General features: G+C 42.5%; 1 protein-coding gene across 7 annotated transcripts in view; it reads left to right on the top strand.

The window, feature by feature from the left end:
- Nucleotides 1–18,078, top strand: part of OGDHL (oxoglutarate dehydrogenase L) — a 99,596-nt gene that overhangs the window by 13,528 nt on the left and 67,990 nt on the right. For 5 of the 7 annotated variants that reach the window (XM_014601722.3, XM_059729799.1, XM_006270165.3 and 2 more), the window contains 4 exons: nucleotides 495–665; nucleotides 10,802–10,904; nucleotides 17,165–17,280; nucleotides 17,679–17,833. In XM_014601722.3, the coding sequence (XP_014457208.1) occupies nucleotides 495–665; nucleotides 10,802–10,904; nucleotides 17,165–17,280; nucleotides 17,679–17,833 (545 nt within the window). Of the gene's footprint in view, nucleotides 1–460; nucleotides 666–10,801; nucleotides 10,905–17,164; nucleotides 17,281–17,678; nucleotides 17,834–18,078 lie in introns of all 7 variants that reach the window. The other 2 variants (XM_019497216.2, XM_006270168.3) reach the window with 2 other exon arrangements.

Below are 18,078 nucleotides of genomic sequence, written 5' to 3'. Positions count from 1 at the left end.
GATTGACTTCCAGCTTTGTTATTCAGAGGGAACTAGGTATCATGACTTAAGTAGCGACATTTGTGATTTAATTAGATTTTTGTAATTATGGCAGATTACAAGTTTACAAACACCCTGAAGTCTAGATTAATATAATGTTCCAGGATGATGAGGAATAGGCATGATACTGACCAGCTCATTCAGAAAAACACTCACACCTGACATTGAACTTTCACTGGTATTTTTCTTCTAACACAAAGCTCTCCATCATTGGCAAATGGTAGCATTCAGAACAATAAACTTATAATAAACAATAAACTTACATGCATAGAGAGCCGTTAATTTGCCACAGGAATTGTGTATGTATTGAAATATGACAAAGGCCGTCAGCTAGCTAGTTTTGGTTCTGCAATGGTGTGATGTCATTCATTGTCACGTCTAACTGCTGCTTTTGCCATTGTGAGTTTATTTGTTCCAACAGAGAGATTTCCTTTCTTTTCTATACTGGTATCCAGTCTTGGGATTTGTTTTTTCAAAATGCCAACGCTGGGGCTCCTCCTGGTCAGGCGTACTTACCAGACTGTTCATCACTGCTTCAGAGCCATGGACTGACCCAGACAGCATATAAAGCCGAAAAACTAGTTGAGGACCACCTAGCTGTGCAGTCTTTGATTAGGGCTTATCAAGTAAGTATATAAAGTATTCAGTGTTCTACTGGGAGCTTTTTCTGTGCATGTATTTACTGGTTTTTGGTTGGGAAAATAGAGTAATGCTTCTCTGAAATCCATATGCTCCATTTGCTAGAATCTTTTGGGTGTGAATGATGATAGAATTGCCACAGGGTTACTTCATATTATGAACTAGCTTTTTCTTTAATCTAGTGAATATGTATATATATCGTAGGTAGATGTGTGCAGTAAAGTGAAACTTCTGATCATATTCCATAGTGGATTTTTTCACCTGAATTTGTTTTCAGACCAAGGAAAACAGTGATCAATGTCCAGTTATATTTTCATTAGCACCAAATTCTCTTTCTTGGGAAAAGGGAAGGAATACATTGGAATTCCCAAATAAATCAGAATGAATTGTAGAGCTTGACACAACCTACTTGACCAATGGCAAGTTGGCTAAAAATGAAGTTTTAAGGGAACCTAAATACTTTTGTGAATTTATGTGAATTTTGCTGAATAACTTTGGGGGGGGGGAATGGAATTTAAAAAATGCCTTAATGAAACTTTTTGGAACTCTGAAATGTTTCATTTAGACCCTTTCTCTTAAATACATTTTGTTTAGAGACAGACTTTTTGTTTAAAATAGATTTAACTTTAAACAAAGGGTAACCTGAAAGCAGTGTTCTTTGATATGACCCAAAATACATTTTTCAAATAAACCTGACAAATTTTGGCTTGGCTTTATGTGAACCAAAAATATTTTTTGAGTTGTTCTATAGAAGTGGCCAGACTGAAACAAATTGTAATTATTCCAGCTGTATTAATTGTGAATCCTTGTTACTGGGAATAGATGACCACCCCCACTCCCCCTAAGTTTATCCTGCACTGTTTTGCTTGTACCACAACATCATTTGTTTGCATAGTATCATGCTTATCTTGGTACTGGGAATTGTTGGCTACAAATGTCCAACTCGGGATCCTTAAAATTCTAGTTTATTAGGCGGATTGAAACACTGTAATCATAAACCTTGGGGCTGGTCCACACACACACACACACACACACACACAGTTGCAGGCTACAGAGTCAGGTATACCTATCCTACAAGCGCTGGAGTCTGTCGTTGAGGCTTCTTTCAGTGTGGTATCATCTTCCAGAAGGGGGTTGCCGGCTGGTCCTTCTGGCTGGACAGGTCTGGTCGAGTTGGAGATCAAGAGGGCGCCCCTGAGGGTCACTTTTCACTGCCTTTTATCTGTCCCTGGCAGACTTTGGTGACTCCCCAGTTTTCAGGTTTGCCCAATCCAGGGGTCATTGACCCTCGTGGGACTCCCCCCCCCCCCCCCCCCTTCCCCCCCGGTGGCTACTGGATGGCATCTGTCAGCCCCAGGGGTCATCCGCATGTATGTGCAGGTTTGGGAATCCGTTGATGATTTTAGAATAGGGCTCTGGGAGCGGTTGATCTGGAGATACTCAGCCCAAAAGTTGGTCCCCGGCGTTGATTAACTCAGGCCAGGCTTCTAGCCCTTGATCAGTGATGTTTAGAGATTTCCTGGTTGTTATATTGTCTTCTATTGAGTTCTTCCGTTGGCTGATCTGCAGCTTCCAGGTGTTAATTGCTGTGTGCTACCTTGTTACACATTCAATCACTGATTCACTCGCTCTTTCAGGGGCCAGCCTGATACAGGGAAGGGCAATTTGAATCCTGCCCTTGTTAACATTGTTACAATGTATAACTTACTTATGAAACTAAACACATTTAGTTGAAAGTTGAAAGGTGAGGAGTATAAAATATAAGCTACAAATGCCATGGCGCACAAATAGATAAAAATACCAAACTACAAGGGGAGATACAAAATGTGCACACACAAATTTTAAAACACAATTCCTTATCTTAAAGTGAAAGAGAGAGGAAGGAAGAAAAGGTAGAAAAAGAGAAACATATCCAAAGAGGGGAGAGCAAATGCAGGCAAGAGGAAAAGGGGGCTTTCTGCTACAGAATGATCCAGTATGAGTCTTGATAACTCAAATGTGTAGCATTGTATGGTAAATAGGTGAAAGGGACTATATAAATACAGGCACCACTTAACTAGTCTATTCAGAAAACACTTTCGCTTTCAGGCTAGCCTGATGTACTTTGCTTGGCACTGAAATTTGTAGCAAGACTCTTAAATAAGAGCGACTATAACAAAAGGTTTAGCTGTTGTGCTTCTAAAAAACTGTCGGAAGCAAAATGCTGGAAGAGAGTGACTTCCCCTTTTATTTGAAAGTGGGTGTTATCTGATTTGATCAATGGAATAGAAATATCTGCACATGGCAAGAGTCTATGCCTCTGTGACAAACAATGAAAGGATTATCTAAGGCACCTTGCTGCCTTTAAACATATGTAGTCTTTTGATTGCTACACTGAATGGCTGCCATCAGTTTGTAAGCAGCTTCTCCCTGATAACTAAATCTAATAAAGAAAAATACAGAATTTTCATTTCTTAGATTTGCCAGTTTTGTGCTGTTTGCGGTAGACTCCTACTTTACCAAAAGACCGCTAATCACAACTTTCTGTAATATTGAACTCTGTTTGGTATTAGCTCTGACACTAACATTTTAAAACTAAACTTCCTGACTTCTCTCACACTATGGGTAATGCAGATTTTCTGATCTATTTCCACAATACCTAATGTTAAGCCATGTAGTTCTGAGTGTGCAGATGCAAGGAAAATGAATAGATTGTAAATCTGTGTATTTTGCATGTTTTGCCATATCTGAATTGAGGGCAACAATGATTTTTCTTGTGTAACTTTTTCTCTCCAGTCAAAGGTTTGACTTGTGTCCTCACACATGCATCAGTAGGGAAGACTGGGTTCCCAGAGCAAGATATAGTTTGATGAAATCCTTGAGCAAAAAATTTAAAAAGCCACCAAATGTATTAAAACCAAAATCACAGAAACCACTGGTTTTCATGTTGTCTTTTGCCATACCTTATCATTTTAAGTGGTTTTCCAGTTATGGTGGATGGAGTTGCCTTGAGCAGTAGACCATTGTGGTTTGTAAAATGGTGTGGGGAAGGAGGGGAGAGTGTGTATACATGATAAAGTAACTGGAGAATCTGAGCTATTTTAAGACTAGAGTGGATGAAGCTTGTATTGGTGGGTTGGAATTTTCCATTAATTGAAAGAATGACCTTTAAAAAGAATGGCCTCCTACTTGCCTTTACCACTGCACTGATGTGTAAAGTATTAACTTGATGAATAAAAGTCAGTGTTTTCTAAATTGTTGTTCTCCAGACATGATGAATCTAGTAACCATTTTAAATAACTTTTTCCTCTTTTAAATATTAAAAGTTGGCAATCTAGGAATGGTGACAGTCTTGTGTAAATCATAAGTCTCAAAATAACAAGTTTTAAAACAAGAGAGGAGAAAGTAATGAAGCTGTTTTGCCAGAAGCTGCAAAATGCTGACCAAATGATAAATCTAAGTGTGGCACAGAAGTACTGTAAATCTCCCTTGACATCTTCTGTCTCTGCATGTAGCACAATTACATTTCTTTCTCTTTTTTTTTTAGCCTCATGACTTTAATACTTTTACACTGAACATGAGATATGTTCTGAAACTACAGAACAGTTATCTGTTACAAAAATTAGTTATCAAAGATAACTGAATGTTGATATCCAGAGAGAATTGTTGTTTCCTTTTACCTTTGTTCCTTTGCTTTTTCCCCCCTCGTCTTAGTTAATACAGTTGATTGGTCTAAACACTGTGAATGACAGAAAATGAATAATACCCAATGGAAATATCTTTATGGATTCAGTTCTGCACTCAGTACTGACAGAACATATTGATTACCATCATTAATGCAAATAGGAATATTTACCATAATAGGGTGTTTATACATGTGCTCTGGGAGGCGGGGTGGTGTGCTCTAATTTGCGAACCACTCAAATTAAAAGTGCCCAAGCACCATGCGTATCAGCATCCCTGCACTGAAAAAATGGCAGAAGGGCACTTTGAACTAAAGCTTGTTCAACAAATTGAGTTCAAAGCACCCTGCCGCTATTTTTCAGCACAAGGACACTGATACTCGTGAGGCTGGAGGCCACTGGAGCACATTAATTTCCACACTCCAGCAGACTCAATTAATTGAGCTGGCTCTGACACACGCTGGATTTACAGCACATCGGAGCAGCCTCCCTGCATGTGTGTAAGTGCCCATAAAGTATGTTTATATACCAATGTAAGAAGCACGGGGGTAAAAATGGGAAGAATTGGAGCTCCTAGTACAAATTGCAAAATTCTACTGTAATTGGGATTACAGAGTGTGGTTGGATAGTTCACATAACCATCCAGGATTATACTCTAGTCATAGCTTGTTTAGGAAAAATAGGAAGGAAGAGGTGTTTCACATATACACATATATACACACCAGCCTCCAAATGAGGAGAAAGAGGTGGATGGTGCCTTCTTTAAATAACTTACAGAAGTTTCCAGATTGCAGGACTTGGTTCTCATTCGGGTCTTTAATTATCTGGACATGTCTTTGGAGGAAAACAAAGAAGTGTACAAGCAGCCCAAGTAATTCTTTGAGTATGTGTGGGATAACTTTTTGTTTTAGATGGTAGAGAAGCAAACAAGGAGGGAAGGCTCTTAACTTCCTGTTCACAAACATGGAGGAATTGGTTGAGAATATGAAGGTGGAAGGTAATTTAGATGACTGATCATGAAATGTTAGGGTTCAAGATCCTAAGGGGAGGAAGGAAGGAGAGCAGCAGAATAAAGGCCTCTGATTCAGAAAAGCAGATTTTAACAAATTCCAGGAAATGGTGGGCAGGATCCCCTGGGAGGCAAGTCTAAAGGGATGAGGAGTCTAGAAGAGTTGGCTGTACTTTTAAGGAGGCCCTCTTAAGAGTACAGAAGCAAGCTATGCTGAAGTGACTGAAGACTGGGAAGTGCAACAAGATGCTAGCCAGGCTAGGCAGGAATCTCTTCAATGAGATGAACTAAAAAATTAATCCTGCAAGATGTAGAAACTCAGTCACAGTATGAGGGTAGTATATAACAAAAGGCCAAAACACGATTTGAGATGCAGCTGGGAAGGGACGTAAAAGGCGATAAAAAGGGATTTTATAGGTACCGGTATGTCAAGAGGAAGGCCAGTGAAACTACATCTCTTATGGAATGCAGAAGGCAGTCTAGTTACAGATGATGGTGAGGAGACTGAAGTGTTTAATATCTCTTTTATGTCAGCCTTCACAATGGGGCAGATAGTGGATGATAAGTTCAGTTGGCAGCAAAGATAAGGGAGAGACAAATAGCCTAGAGTAGTAGAATAATAGGTTAGCGATTACTTAGAGAAGTTAGATGATTTCAGGTTGGCAGAGCTGTATGGAATACACCGTAACGTACTGAAGAAAATGGCTTTGAAACTAGCTCAGCCAATGGTTATACTCTTTGAGAATTTGCAGAGGTCAGATGAGGTCCCAGATGCTTGGAAAGGGAAAATGAGGATCTGAAGAATTACAGAGCTATCAGTCTGACTGTTCCCTGGAAAAATCATGGAGCAAGTCCTCAAGGAGTCAGTTGTGAAACACCTAGAGGAGAACAAGGTGTTCAGAAACAATCGGCATGGATTCATCAAGAGCAAGTTATGCCTGACCAACCTGAATTCCTTCTATGATAAGGTAACACTCTATGGATGGGGGAGCAAGCAGCTAATTTGGCAAAGCTTGATTTAGCAAAGCTTCTGACAGTCTCCCATAACATTCTCATTAACAAGCTAAGAAAACACAGACTAGACCAAGTACTCTAATGTGGATACATAACTGGTAGGGCAGTTGCTTTCAGTGTGTAGTCATAAATGGCTCAATGTCTAGTTGGGAGGAGGTTTCAAGTGGGTTTCTCCTCAGTCGGGAGTTGTTTAATATCTTAAAGTAATGATTTGGACAGTGGGATTGAGTACATACATAGCAAATTTGCAGATGGCACCAAGTTGGGTGGAGCAGGTGAGATTCAACAGGGACAAGTGCAAAGTCTTACACTTGGAATAGAATAATTTCATGCACAGATACAGACTGGTCTAGGCTGCAGTACTGGGGAGAAAACATAAGGGTTACAGTAGACCATTAGCTGAATGTGAGCCAACAGCATGCTCTTGTTGCCAAAAAAGTCAACAGCATACCGGGTTGTATCAACAGGAGTATTGATTATAAATCCAGGGAAGTGATTTTTCTGCTCTATTCAGCACTGGCGAGGCCTCACCTGTGTGCGGGCCGGGAGCGGTCCGAGGCCCTCGGGGGGGGGGGGGGGGGGGGGTTTCGTGCGGCGGGCTGTGGCCAGCAGCCCGGACACGCTGGGTCGGGGAAGGCAGGCGGCACGCTAGAATTAGGCACGGACGCTTAGTGGTTGATTTAAGATTATTTTACTTACACTGAAGATGGTCGCGGTGCAGGCAGGAAAACTTGCTTGAGTTGCAGTTACAGACAGAAAAGAAGAGAGGCGGACTAGAGTTCCTTCCCCTGAACCTTCTAGCCCAATCCGGTTGAGAGCTCTAAACCGTGAGCCCATCGTGTCAACCGAAGAAAGTACTCGAAGCAAAGAGCTCTGAATAGACTCACACGAAGTTTGCTAGGCTCCGTGGAACTTGCGCGCAGGGAAGGGTACGTCGAGGGATCAGGCGGCGACGGGGAGAGGCGAGAGGCTGATCAGACCTCTATAGCCTTCTTGATATACATGCTGGGTCTGATAGGCTCTGCAGCGCTTGGAGATCTTCACGAGACGTGAAGTTCTCCTCCTCCTGATAGTCGTGGAGTTCTCCAACTTGGGCGGAAACCACTCAAGCCTCTTATACGGCTAGCAAACCAATCACTAGCCGCCACATGGGAATAATTTAGAACTGGCCAATAGTGGGACACAAATTTGTATACGAATGGCGGGAACTCCTTGCACCGTGCATTTCTCTTTTGGAACCTAGAAATGCACCCTGAAAAGAAAGCTACGAGTGGCGGGAAATAATTTAGCAGTGCCGAAGCACACACAAACAAAAATCACACCCTTGGGTTGTGACAACCTGAATTTCTGTGTCTAGCTTTGGGCCCCAAACTTGAAGAAGGATGTAGATAGATTGGAAAGAGTCCAGTGCAGAGGAACAGAACTGATTAGGTGCCTGGGAGGCAAGACTTATGCAGAGAAGCTGAAAGAACTAGAGTTATTTAGCCTGCAGAGGAGAAGAGAGATGCATGACTTGATAACGGTCTTTAAGTAGCTGAAGGGCGATTATAGAGGGGGTGGAGATGGCCTTTTCTCTGCTTTTAAGATGGCAGTCCTTCCCTCTGATTTTCTACCCTGTACATCTTTTTCTGACAGCTTTTATTTTTCCATTCATTTACATTTTTTACTAAAATGCTGCCAGAGTTATGAACAATTTAGATGTTCATTTAAAGGGCCTTCTTGGTAATTTTTGTTTAGTAGACACTGGCTCAGTAGACACTGAGCCTGAGATTGCTGGGCCTTGAAATCGCCACTTTCTAAGTTAGGAGAACCCAATATGCTAACTCCAAGCCAGTAGCAGACTTATGAACCTCCTGCATAGTCAGAGCACCTTGTTGAGGAAGACCTGTTTAAGTTAAATCTTCACTTATTTAATGAATTATGTCATTGATCTGGCAGCATCATATCCTGTTCAGAATATTAGTTGCTTCTTGTCAGTTTCTCAAGTTTCAGAATCTATTTTTCCTGAACTTCCTCACCATTCTTTTGGGCAGATGGACAATGAAGCTGCTTCTAGAAACTGGTGCATATCATTTCCATGAATCTCTGTATACAGGATACAGACGAGGAATTTAAAAATCCTACTGTCCTGGAGAGCATGTATAAATATACTAATATAAATCTTTGTATAGATTTATATCCATGTATAACTGGATACTAGCTATGCCAAGTGGGGTACCTCTTGCAGAACAAAGTGAAACTTTACAGTTTTAGGATAGTCTTACCAAGGTTTCAAGATAGTTTTTTTTAGTATTAAGGCTGAATCTCTACAATGTGTCTAATCTTCCACTGAATCTTTGATAAGAAAACCCAACTTTGCTTGCAAATTGTGGGGCTTGCATGTCCACTTCCAGGCTCTTGCCAGTTGACTTGTCATGTTGAGTTTTAAAAGAAATAGCTTTTGTTCTTTTTCCTTGCAGTGCTTGAAGGGTGCAAGCTGTCACACAAGGATCAATTTTTCCTCCTTTTGGCTTCATTCATCATGGCCACTGATGATGGTTCTGGAATCAGAACATGGTTTATTATTATCTGGCTCCTTGTTAGTGAAGATAGTTCTGTTTCTTTCCCTCCCCTCCTCACTCCCCAACCAAGCCATCCCTGACGAGATCTGTAGCTTTGAACCCAAAGCTGCCTCTTGTTTTGTATACTGTAAACTAAATTAGTGATATAGAAATACAAGAAAAAATGTACAAAATGCATCCAGCATGTTTTGATTGCTATGTCTAATATAGTTGTCATAGTTCCAGACATTGTTTCATACATAATCATTAATATACCTGTAAATACTGAACAGATTATGTATTCTTACAGATGTTGGAAAAATGGAGTGCTTAATTTTTATTTTTGGCATGCAAAGAATTTCCTCAGCAATTAGCACTTCTTGTTATATGGCTTCATTGTAAAGTTATACGTAAAAATGACAGTGTTGTGATTTTTGAGATCCTTTCTTTGTATGTGGAGTTATAGCTGATTTTGCCTAAAATAAGTTACTTCGACTACTTCTGCTAATACTGCAGAGAAAACATAGCTGAGGGAGTTGAAGGCTCTCTACTGACATGAGCATCACCAACAGAATTGTTTGCTCAATTCCAATTACATGTATTTGTGTAATCCTAGAATCATAGAAAATTAGGGTTGGAAAGGACCTCAAGGAGGTCATCTAGTCCAACCCCCTGTTCGAAGCAGGACCATCCTCAACTAGATCATCCCAGCTAAATCATGGTAAACAGTGATATTGCACAGGGCTTAACTTGGCTTGAAGAAATTTTGCTGCTGGTGACAATACATCCAGATGTGAAGAACCATGGCTTGACTGTCAGAGCCCAGGCTCTACTTACAGGACTTTTACAGTCTTTTATTTGTAAGTGGAGCCCACCTGATACAGAAATTGATGTAGTTTTAGAACTCTACAAGTCACTTTAAAAATGCCTTTTTAGACTAGAACTGTACCTCTGAGAAATGTTTGGTTACTCCCTTGTGCACTAAAGCCACAATTTAGCCCTTAGCTTAGCAAATTTAATTCATTCTTTAATAAAAAGTAATATGTGGGTAAAATAGTTGTGTTGTTGTGAAAGTGAGAAATACATTATAAACAATGTCTAAACAAAGCCGTTCTTACATAGCATGGAGAGAACAATGTTCGCTATTTGGAGCATATTAAATACTATATCTTTGAGATACTGTGGTAAGTCAAGTAACTTTTGGCAAATATTGCCAATGGCAGTTCCTAAACACCTAAATCAGAATTGTCCTGAATTTGAAAGTGACACTTAACTGCTGTTAACTTCATCTTGATTTTATGTAATTAAGCTGCTCAAAGCTTCTTGAAGTAGAACTGGGAGGACTTGTACAGTGTTTATAACTTCTTTTCCCATCTGACATGGATTTTCTTTAATACTGGCAGTACAGTGCTAGTCTTTCAGTGGTAATATCTGTTCCACCAACATTTTGATGTCTTTATCTTAGGACTATATGATTATAGCTCTGCATTGTCATTTACCATAGCCAAAGAACATTTTAAGTTACTACTATAAACTGGACAAAGTTTCTTAAATTTTCCCAGAGCTTTATAAACCATAAATAAGAAAAGGAATTACTCTTAATTTGCTTATTTATTTACATTTTAAAGTGAAATTAAAGTGAAATGGATGTAAGAAAAAAATGTGATTGGTTACACATACATATTAGTAAGGCTCAGTGTTTTATAATAGAAAAACTCAGTGAGTATATCCAATAACATGCTCTTCCTTTTTGGGATTAGTGTTATCTTGACTTCCTTTGATCCCAGGAGGGGGGTGTGTGTGTTGTAGGCAAAAATGTCACCAAACTCTCTCCTTTGACCAGTTTTGTCAATCTGATTTCTTTTATTTAATTACATTTTTTCTTCTCTCCTCTTCAGATCCGTGGGCATCATGTGGCTCAGTTGGATCCCCTAGGAATTCTGGATGCTGACTTGGATTCATTTGTTCCATCTGACTTAATCACCACTATTGATAAACTGGGTGAGAACTGTGTATTAAATCCATATGTTTAGGTGAGCTGTGCCCTTGTGTCACAGTCAGTAGAGAAGATTACTATAAAATAATTTAATATTATCTTTACTTGAATAGAATAACTCATAATTAATTAAATGCTCTTCTTCTAGCTTTTTTGTGATATTTTACAAGAAATTCTTTCAACTTTGTATTATGATGCATTTTATGTGAGTCTAGAGTGACCACCCGCATGGGAACATTCCCTCATACTTGTACTACTTACAGTTAATTCAAGTAAAAACATCTGTAGAAGCAACAGTTACGTTCTGGTGCTCTTGTGCAGAAGGTTGGGGAGATCAAGCATGGTTCATACCATTCAGGAACTGAGAGGCCAGACTGACTGAGGACACAGTAACTTGGAATGTGCATGTGGCAGTTTTCTGTGGCTGGGTTATAGAATGGTGGCTAAAACCTTCTAATAAAGTTTTCTCCTTTCCTTCTTGGTGACACCATACGGTATTTTCTTTAATTGAGGGACAGAGGGTTTGGAGGGGATGGGTGAAATTGAAGGATGGTGGAATGGAGACCCAGGTATACAGTAAGTGAACAGGTAATGCTTATTACTTATATATAAATATAAAGTATAGGGAATGGTCATATGCAGTTGAGAGTTCTAAACCAATAAATATTAGTAGGTATGTCCATATTGCTCATCACTAGGTTATCTGTCTCCTATGTAATAGAGATCTTTTATTTTTCAGCTGCTAAAATTCCCAGTTTGGTAGTTCAGTGATTCATGCAGTCTCTTCTGTTCTATGATAACTGCTCCTAGGAAGCTTTGGAGAATATGTTTCTGAGAGTGTTTCCAGCCTTTCTGTGGATGATGAACTATGCATTAAATAGTTTTTCATCTGACAACAGCAACTGTAGAGGTGACCAAGCTAGTGTCATAGTCTTGCAAATGCATGATCCCTCTTGCTTTCCTAATATGAAGTCTAAGCTGAATCTTTTTAAAAGAAAAATAGAATAGTCAGTATTCTGAAGGCTGACCTTAAGTCTTGCAAGCATTGCTTGACCCTATCTTGGAAGTATTCAGGAATACCTTTATCTGTTAGATAGCAGCTTTGTGAGAGATGCCGGAATATGATCAATATAATTCCTATTGTTTTGAAAATTTAAGGGTATATTAGAATAAAGAGCACCTGATGGGCAATGTTTATCAGTATTGGAGCCCACTAATAATCCATAAGGGAACTAGGTAAAGAAATTTAAATTGGTTTTCTTTGACCCAAAGCTTCCTAAATGCTAGACATAGCAATGGCACAAAGAGTGAATAGTGGTATTTTAACAGATATTTGCTTAATTATGCTTGTAATCCCTCTAGTTCTGCTTCTCCCAGATCTGGTTATTAGGAAAGACACACAAAATGTAGCACTCAAATATATAAACGAAGAAGCACTTATGCACTGTGATTTCTCTTTTTGCATGATGACATCTTTAATTAGAGTAAAATGCCAGCCAGAAAACACAATGGACACTTACTGAGTTTGACATGCTCTTAGTAATATATTTTCAAATGCTGACACCCTGTAAATAATAAGGTTGATTAATTAAATCCTTGAGTTAAAGTAGAAATAATATGTAAATCAGCTTGATGATATTACTGGTGAAATTCTTGTAATATGTCCCTGCCATGACCTTCAGTATCTAGGTGGTTGGTTCGCTTTTTGTAGTAAAACTCATCAGTTACTTCGTGGTATTGTTTCAAGAAAACAAGCAAGCAAGCTTAATTTCAAGCTTGTCTGCCTACTTTATGACGAATTAGGGTTGGAGTGTTGTTGCAGTCTGGGTGATCCAGGAAATGTCTGAGGCAAGGATTTTTTTTTTTGAGATGTCTAAAAACTTGAGTAAGGGCACTTGATGCGCAGAAGCTTGTCCAACAGTTCTCTCAATCTTCTACTGGTCCAATAACATCTGAAAAAAATCCTTGCCATGTACTTTATGAAGCGCATACAATTTTCTCATTCCCAAATGGAGAGCTGTTATTGGGGGAGGTGGGAGGGCGGGGGAATGCTCCTGGACCTGTTTAGTAATGATCGTTACTGAATGGAAGGCAACCATTCAGTATGAAAATGAAACATCATCTGAATTTAGCATTGATACTGGCATGAAGTAAGGTTGCATCTTAGTGCCTACTGGCTTTGGCATCTTCTTCTCCACCCTTTTCCAGTATGCTTTTGGAAACAATCAGTCTGGTGTACTAATTGAATCAAAGGTGGATGGCAGCTTGTTCAACATTAGACTATGTCGGAGCAAAAGGCATGTCACCCAGTTCACTATTTGGGATCTGCTCTTTAACAAATCATGCTAAATTAATCTCTAACTCACCTAATGAACTGCAGATCTTGATGAACAAGTTCTCTGATGTATGCACCAAGTTTGGCATGGTAATCAGTATCAAGAAAACAGTTGTCATTTTCTTGACTTCTTCAGGAAGTCAGCTGGGGTCAAAGGATCCCAGCAAGATAAACATCCAAATGTCTCTTAAAGGAGTCCAGAGTAGGTGCTTGCAGAAGGAGAACTTGATGCAAGAATTGGCAAAGCCTCTGTTACCTTGGGCAAACTTATCTCGTGTCTGGAACAACAAGCTGCTAACCTTGAACACAGAGGTGTCAGTCTATCAGGCTTGTGTCCTCACTACCCTCCTTTATGGCTGTGAAAGCTGGGTCACATACTCCAAGCAGGAGCTGAGATTGAACAGCTTCCACATTCAGAAAAATCCTTGGAATCACTTGGGACCAATGGATCACCAACAATGAGATCTTTGAGAGAACTGGCTTACAGTCTATGCAGACTACGCTGAAGGCTTCACTGGCTGGGACATGAGGAATGCATGCCTTAAGACGGTGAGCAAAATATGGCCTGCGGGCTGGATCTGGCCTGTGAGGCCACTCTATCTGGCCCGGGGGCCCCTAAAAAATTTAGAAAATTAATATTTCTCTGTCTGGTTCCTGTCAAAAATGACAGGAACCAGGAGCAGTAGGACCCAGGGGAAGCCCAGCAGGCTCCCTCAACAGTAGGGCCCACCTGGCCCCACCCTCCCAGCTGGAAGTCCTAGCAGGGGCTGCTAGTGCGCTGGGCAGTGTTTGCTGCTGCTGCCCACCCAGAGCTTGTGCGCTGGGCAGCCCAGAGGCGGCGGTGGCAAACTGCCTGGTGCGGCAAGTGGGGAGGGGGCCACAGCTGCTGCTGCCATGCGCAGCCCCAATGGGCGAGCCCGGATCTGGCGCGGGGCCCAGGCTGGCAACGGAGGCGGGTTACAAGCTGGTGGTGAGCACAGTAAAAGTGGCCCCTGTCCCGCGCCATAATCAGCGTCCCACACTGCAGCCACTCGCAGCCCTCCTGGTGCTCCTGTGCCTGCTCAGGACAAAATGAGGGCAGGGGGTACATGACAGGATGCCCTGCTGCCCTGTGCCCCCCACCCAAAGCCTCTGTCCCTCAGCCTGTTCCTGTAGCTGCCAGCAGCTACCTAGAACCTGGGCCAGCTGCAAACATCTGCTGTGTCTCTGCCCCGGCCCCCACCTGTGCCTGCTCAGGACAGCCCCTGCGGACTGCGAGCAGCTGCAGCAGAGAGCTCCTGCCACGGGGCAGGGGAGGGGCTGCTTTTCCCTGTGCTCAGCACCAGCTCGTTTCCTACCATGGAGTAGAGTGTCAGGGCTGTGCGCTACCCCCAGTCTGTATCGTAGGGCTGGGGGGGCACTGGGACTGAGTGGGTGCATGGGGCCCACACTGGTGTCCCAGGGCCAGCGCTGGCGGGGCCCAGAGCAGAGTGGCAGGAGCGCAGGGTCCTGGCTGGCAGGGGGTCTGTGGAGCTGGGCCTGCTCCCCCCTCTCCCTGCTGGTGCAGCCCAACCCAGCTCCACAGACCCCTGCCAGTCTGCGCCCCACGCTGGGCCCCACCAGCGCTGGCCCTGAGACATTGGTCCCAAGATGGTGACCAGGGGGCGGGGCACCTGTCAAGGGGCGGGGCTACCCATGTGGCCCTCAGTGGCTTGACAAAATTGGGTAAGCGGCCTTCCGCCTGAAATATTTGCCCACCCCTGCCTTAAGATCATCTGCCAAAGGCAGTGCTCTATGGCCAACTCAAGAACTGCCTGTGATACAGAGGAAAGCTAAAGCTCTGATATAGAGACACGGTCAAGCAGGGTCTCAAGAAATTCAGCCTTCCCACTGACAGCCAGGAGAACCTTGCCCACAACTGCTAAGTTTGGAGAAGCCGGGTCAAGGCTCATGCAGAGCCGTCAGAAAGCCCAGGCTGAAGCCTGCAGGTAAGCCAGGAAGCAGTGTGCTTCAACTTCCATCTGCAGAGTGGACCTATAGCCACTGTTGGAAGGTTTGCTGCTTACACATCAGGCTCTTCTTCCATATCACTGTTAAGCAGCACTAGCTGACTGACTTTGTCATATCTCCTTTCATTTGTCAAGGTGTTGGACAGCCTGTCCCCAGTCTAGCTTGCATAACCTTGAGCCCCACCCCAGAGTTGTCTGTTCTTTTACTAGTCTTCTAGCTCTGGAACCCCAAAACTCCTTCACTAATGTCTGTCTCTGGACTCTTCTTCTGGCAACACTCTGCTTATTCAACTTGGTTGCACCCACTGTCATATTTGTCTTCCTCTTCCATCCCCCTCCCCTTGCCCTTCTGCCTCCCCCTTAGACATATCTTGAGTGTTACCTGCAATCCTCACTTTAGTTGAAATGCCAACAAAGCTTTTTGGGTGTCTGTAGATGGATGTCTTAAACAATGTAGGCCAGAAACTCTGGCTTTGCTGTTTCTATAATTCATTCTTCCCGCCCATGTATAAGTTTCATAGTTTTCATAGACATTAGGGCTGGAAGGGACCTTGAAAGATCGAGTCCCAGCCCCCTGCCCGAGGTGCAGGAAGACAGCTGGAGTCATTGGATCCCAGCAAGATAAGCATCCAAATTTCTCTTGAAGGTGTTCAATGTAGGTGCTTGAACCACCTCCGGTGGCAGGCTATTCCAGACCTTGGGGGCTTCCGCAGTGAAGAAATTTTTCCTTATGTCCAGCCTGAAACGGTCTTGCAGGAGTTTATAACCATTCAACCTTGTCATCCCTTGGGGCGTTCTGGTGAGCAATTGTTCCCCCAGATCCTGGTGAACACCCCTGATAAACTTATAGGTGGCCATCAGATCGCCCCTGAGCCTGCTCTTTTCCAGGCTAAAGAGTCCCATAACTCTGAGCCTATCATCATAAGGTCTGTTTTCCTGACCTCTGATCATGCGCATGGCTCTTCTCTGGACTCTCTCAAGCTTCTCCACATCCTTTTTGATTTGTGGAGCTCAAAACTGGATGCAATACTCCAGCTGTGGCCTCACCAAGGCCGAGTACAGTGGGAGAATGATGTCCTGGGACTTGCTTGAGAAGCATCTATGGATGCAAGCCAGCGTTTTGCTCACTTTACGAGCCGCAGCATCACATTGAAGGCTCATGTTCATCTTGTGGTCAGTCATGATCCCCAAGTCCCTTTCATCTGTAGTGCTAACCAGTGTAGCACTGCCGAGCCTATAAGGATGCTGCAGGTTTTTCCTCCCAAGGTGGAGAACCTTGCATTTTTCAGTGTTAAACACCATCAGGTTCTCATCTGCCCATTTCCTGAGCCTGTCAAGGTCAGTCTGGATCTCCCTCCTGTCCTTAGGTGTGGATGCTTTACCCCAGAGTTTGGTGCCATCGGTGAACTTGGCCAGTCCGCTTCTGACTCCAATGTCCACATCAGTAATGAAGATGTTGAACAATATAGGTCCAAGGACAGAGTCTTGGGGGACCCCACTGGTCACAGGGCACCATGATGATTGACTTCCATCAACCACTACCCTCTGGGTCTGACCACAGAGCCAGTTCCCCAGCCAGGGGATCGTGGTGGACCCGAGGCCACAGTTGGCCAGTTTTGCCAAGAGGTGATGCCAGATTGAAGGCTTTAAGTTAATAGGAAACTGGGGCACACAATATTATTACAATACAACCAGTTAATAAAAATATTACAATAAACCCCATAGTCCATCACAGTATGCATTTCCTATTTAGGAATGCAGTAGGGTATGTGGTTTAAAAATGCCAGATTTATAATTGTAACACGTACAGTACTTTTGTTAGCCCTTCATTTCCCAGTTCTGAGATGTTTCTTTTTAAGCTGTCTTGACATGCACATAATGATTCTATTTTGTACTTTTTGCTTCTCTCCTGCCTTTCCGCTCATCAATGAATACCCTGCAGGGTTTTATGGTTTGCATGAATCTGACCTGGACAAGGTTTTCAGATTGCCTACCACCACCTTCATAGGAGGAAATGAGGCAACGCTTTCTCTACGAGAAATCATCAAGCGGTTGGAGGTTAGTGTGGCAATTGTTGTATAACTATTTTTATCCGGATAAATCATACTGAATCAGATTGTTCCCAGTTGTTGACAGTTCCTAACTACAATGATAATCCATTCAAGCTGTTAACAGGGCAGTTAATGAAGCCTCCATTGACATGAGAAGTGACCCTCGCCTAAGATTTCTGGAATAGTCAGGGCTTGGCCAAACTCCTTCCCCCCGGCCAAAAAACCCTTGACTTGCAAACTTCCAGAAAAGAGGTGGCGGGGGAGGGGGGAGAGGGAAGTTGCCTTGTGTTCAAGTGCAATCTGACTGATAATAGAAAGGAACAGATTTTAATTTTAAAATAGCTGCCTTTTAATGCTGTCTAGCTCATTAAGTTCTGAATTTCTGGACTGTATTTGCCCTCCCAGAGCACGTATTGTCAGCACATTGGACTGGAGTTCATGTTTATCAATGATGTTGAGCAATGCCAGTGGATCCGGCAGAAGTTTGAGACTCCTGGTGTCATGAAATTTACAAATGAGGAAAAAAGGACTTTATTGGCTAGGCTGGTACGCTCAATGAGGTATGCTTGGGATGAGTGGGGCTGCTGCCCTTGTGGAGGGATATTGAAATTTGTTAAGCAACACATAGGCATTTGACTTTTTCCTTTACTGAGGGATGAGGAGAAAAGGTTAGATTCTCTGATTATTTCCATGGTTTTAATGGCAGGGCAAGCAAGGTGTTTGGTTGATATATGGCATCTGGAAGAATGGCTTAACTACATGACCTACATGAAGAGTGGCTTCAGATTCTGTCAGAAGCTTTCCT

Source organism: Alligator mississippiensis, chromosome 6, assembly GCF_030867095.1.
Source record: "Alligator mississippiensis isolate rAllMis1 chromosome 6, rAllMis1, whole genome shotgun sequence".
NCBI lineage: Eukaryota > Metazoa > Chordata > Crocodylia > Alligatoridae > Alligator > Alligator mississippiensis.
This window is presented reverse-complemented; position numbering and strand designations above follow the sequence as displayed.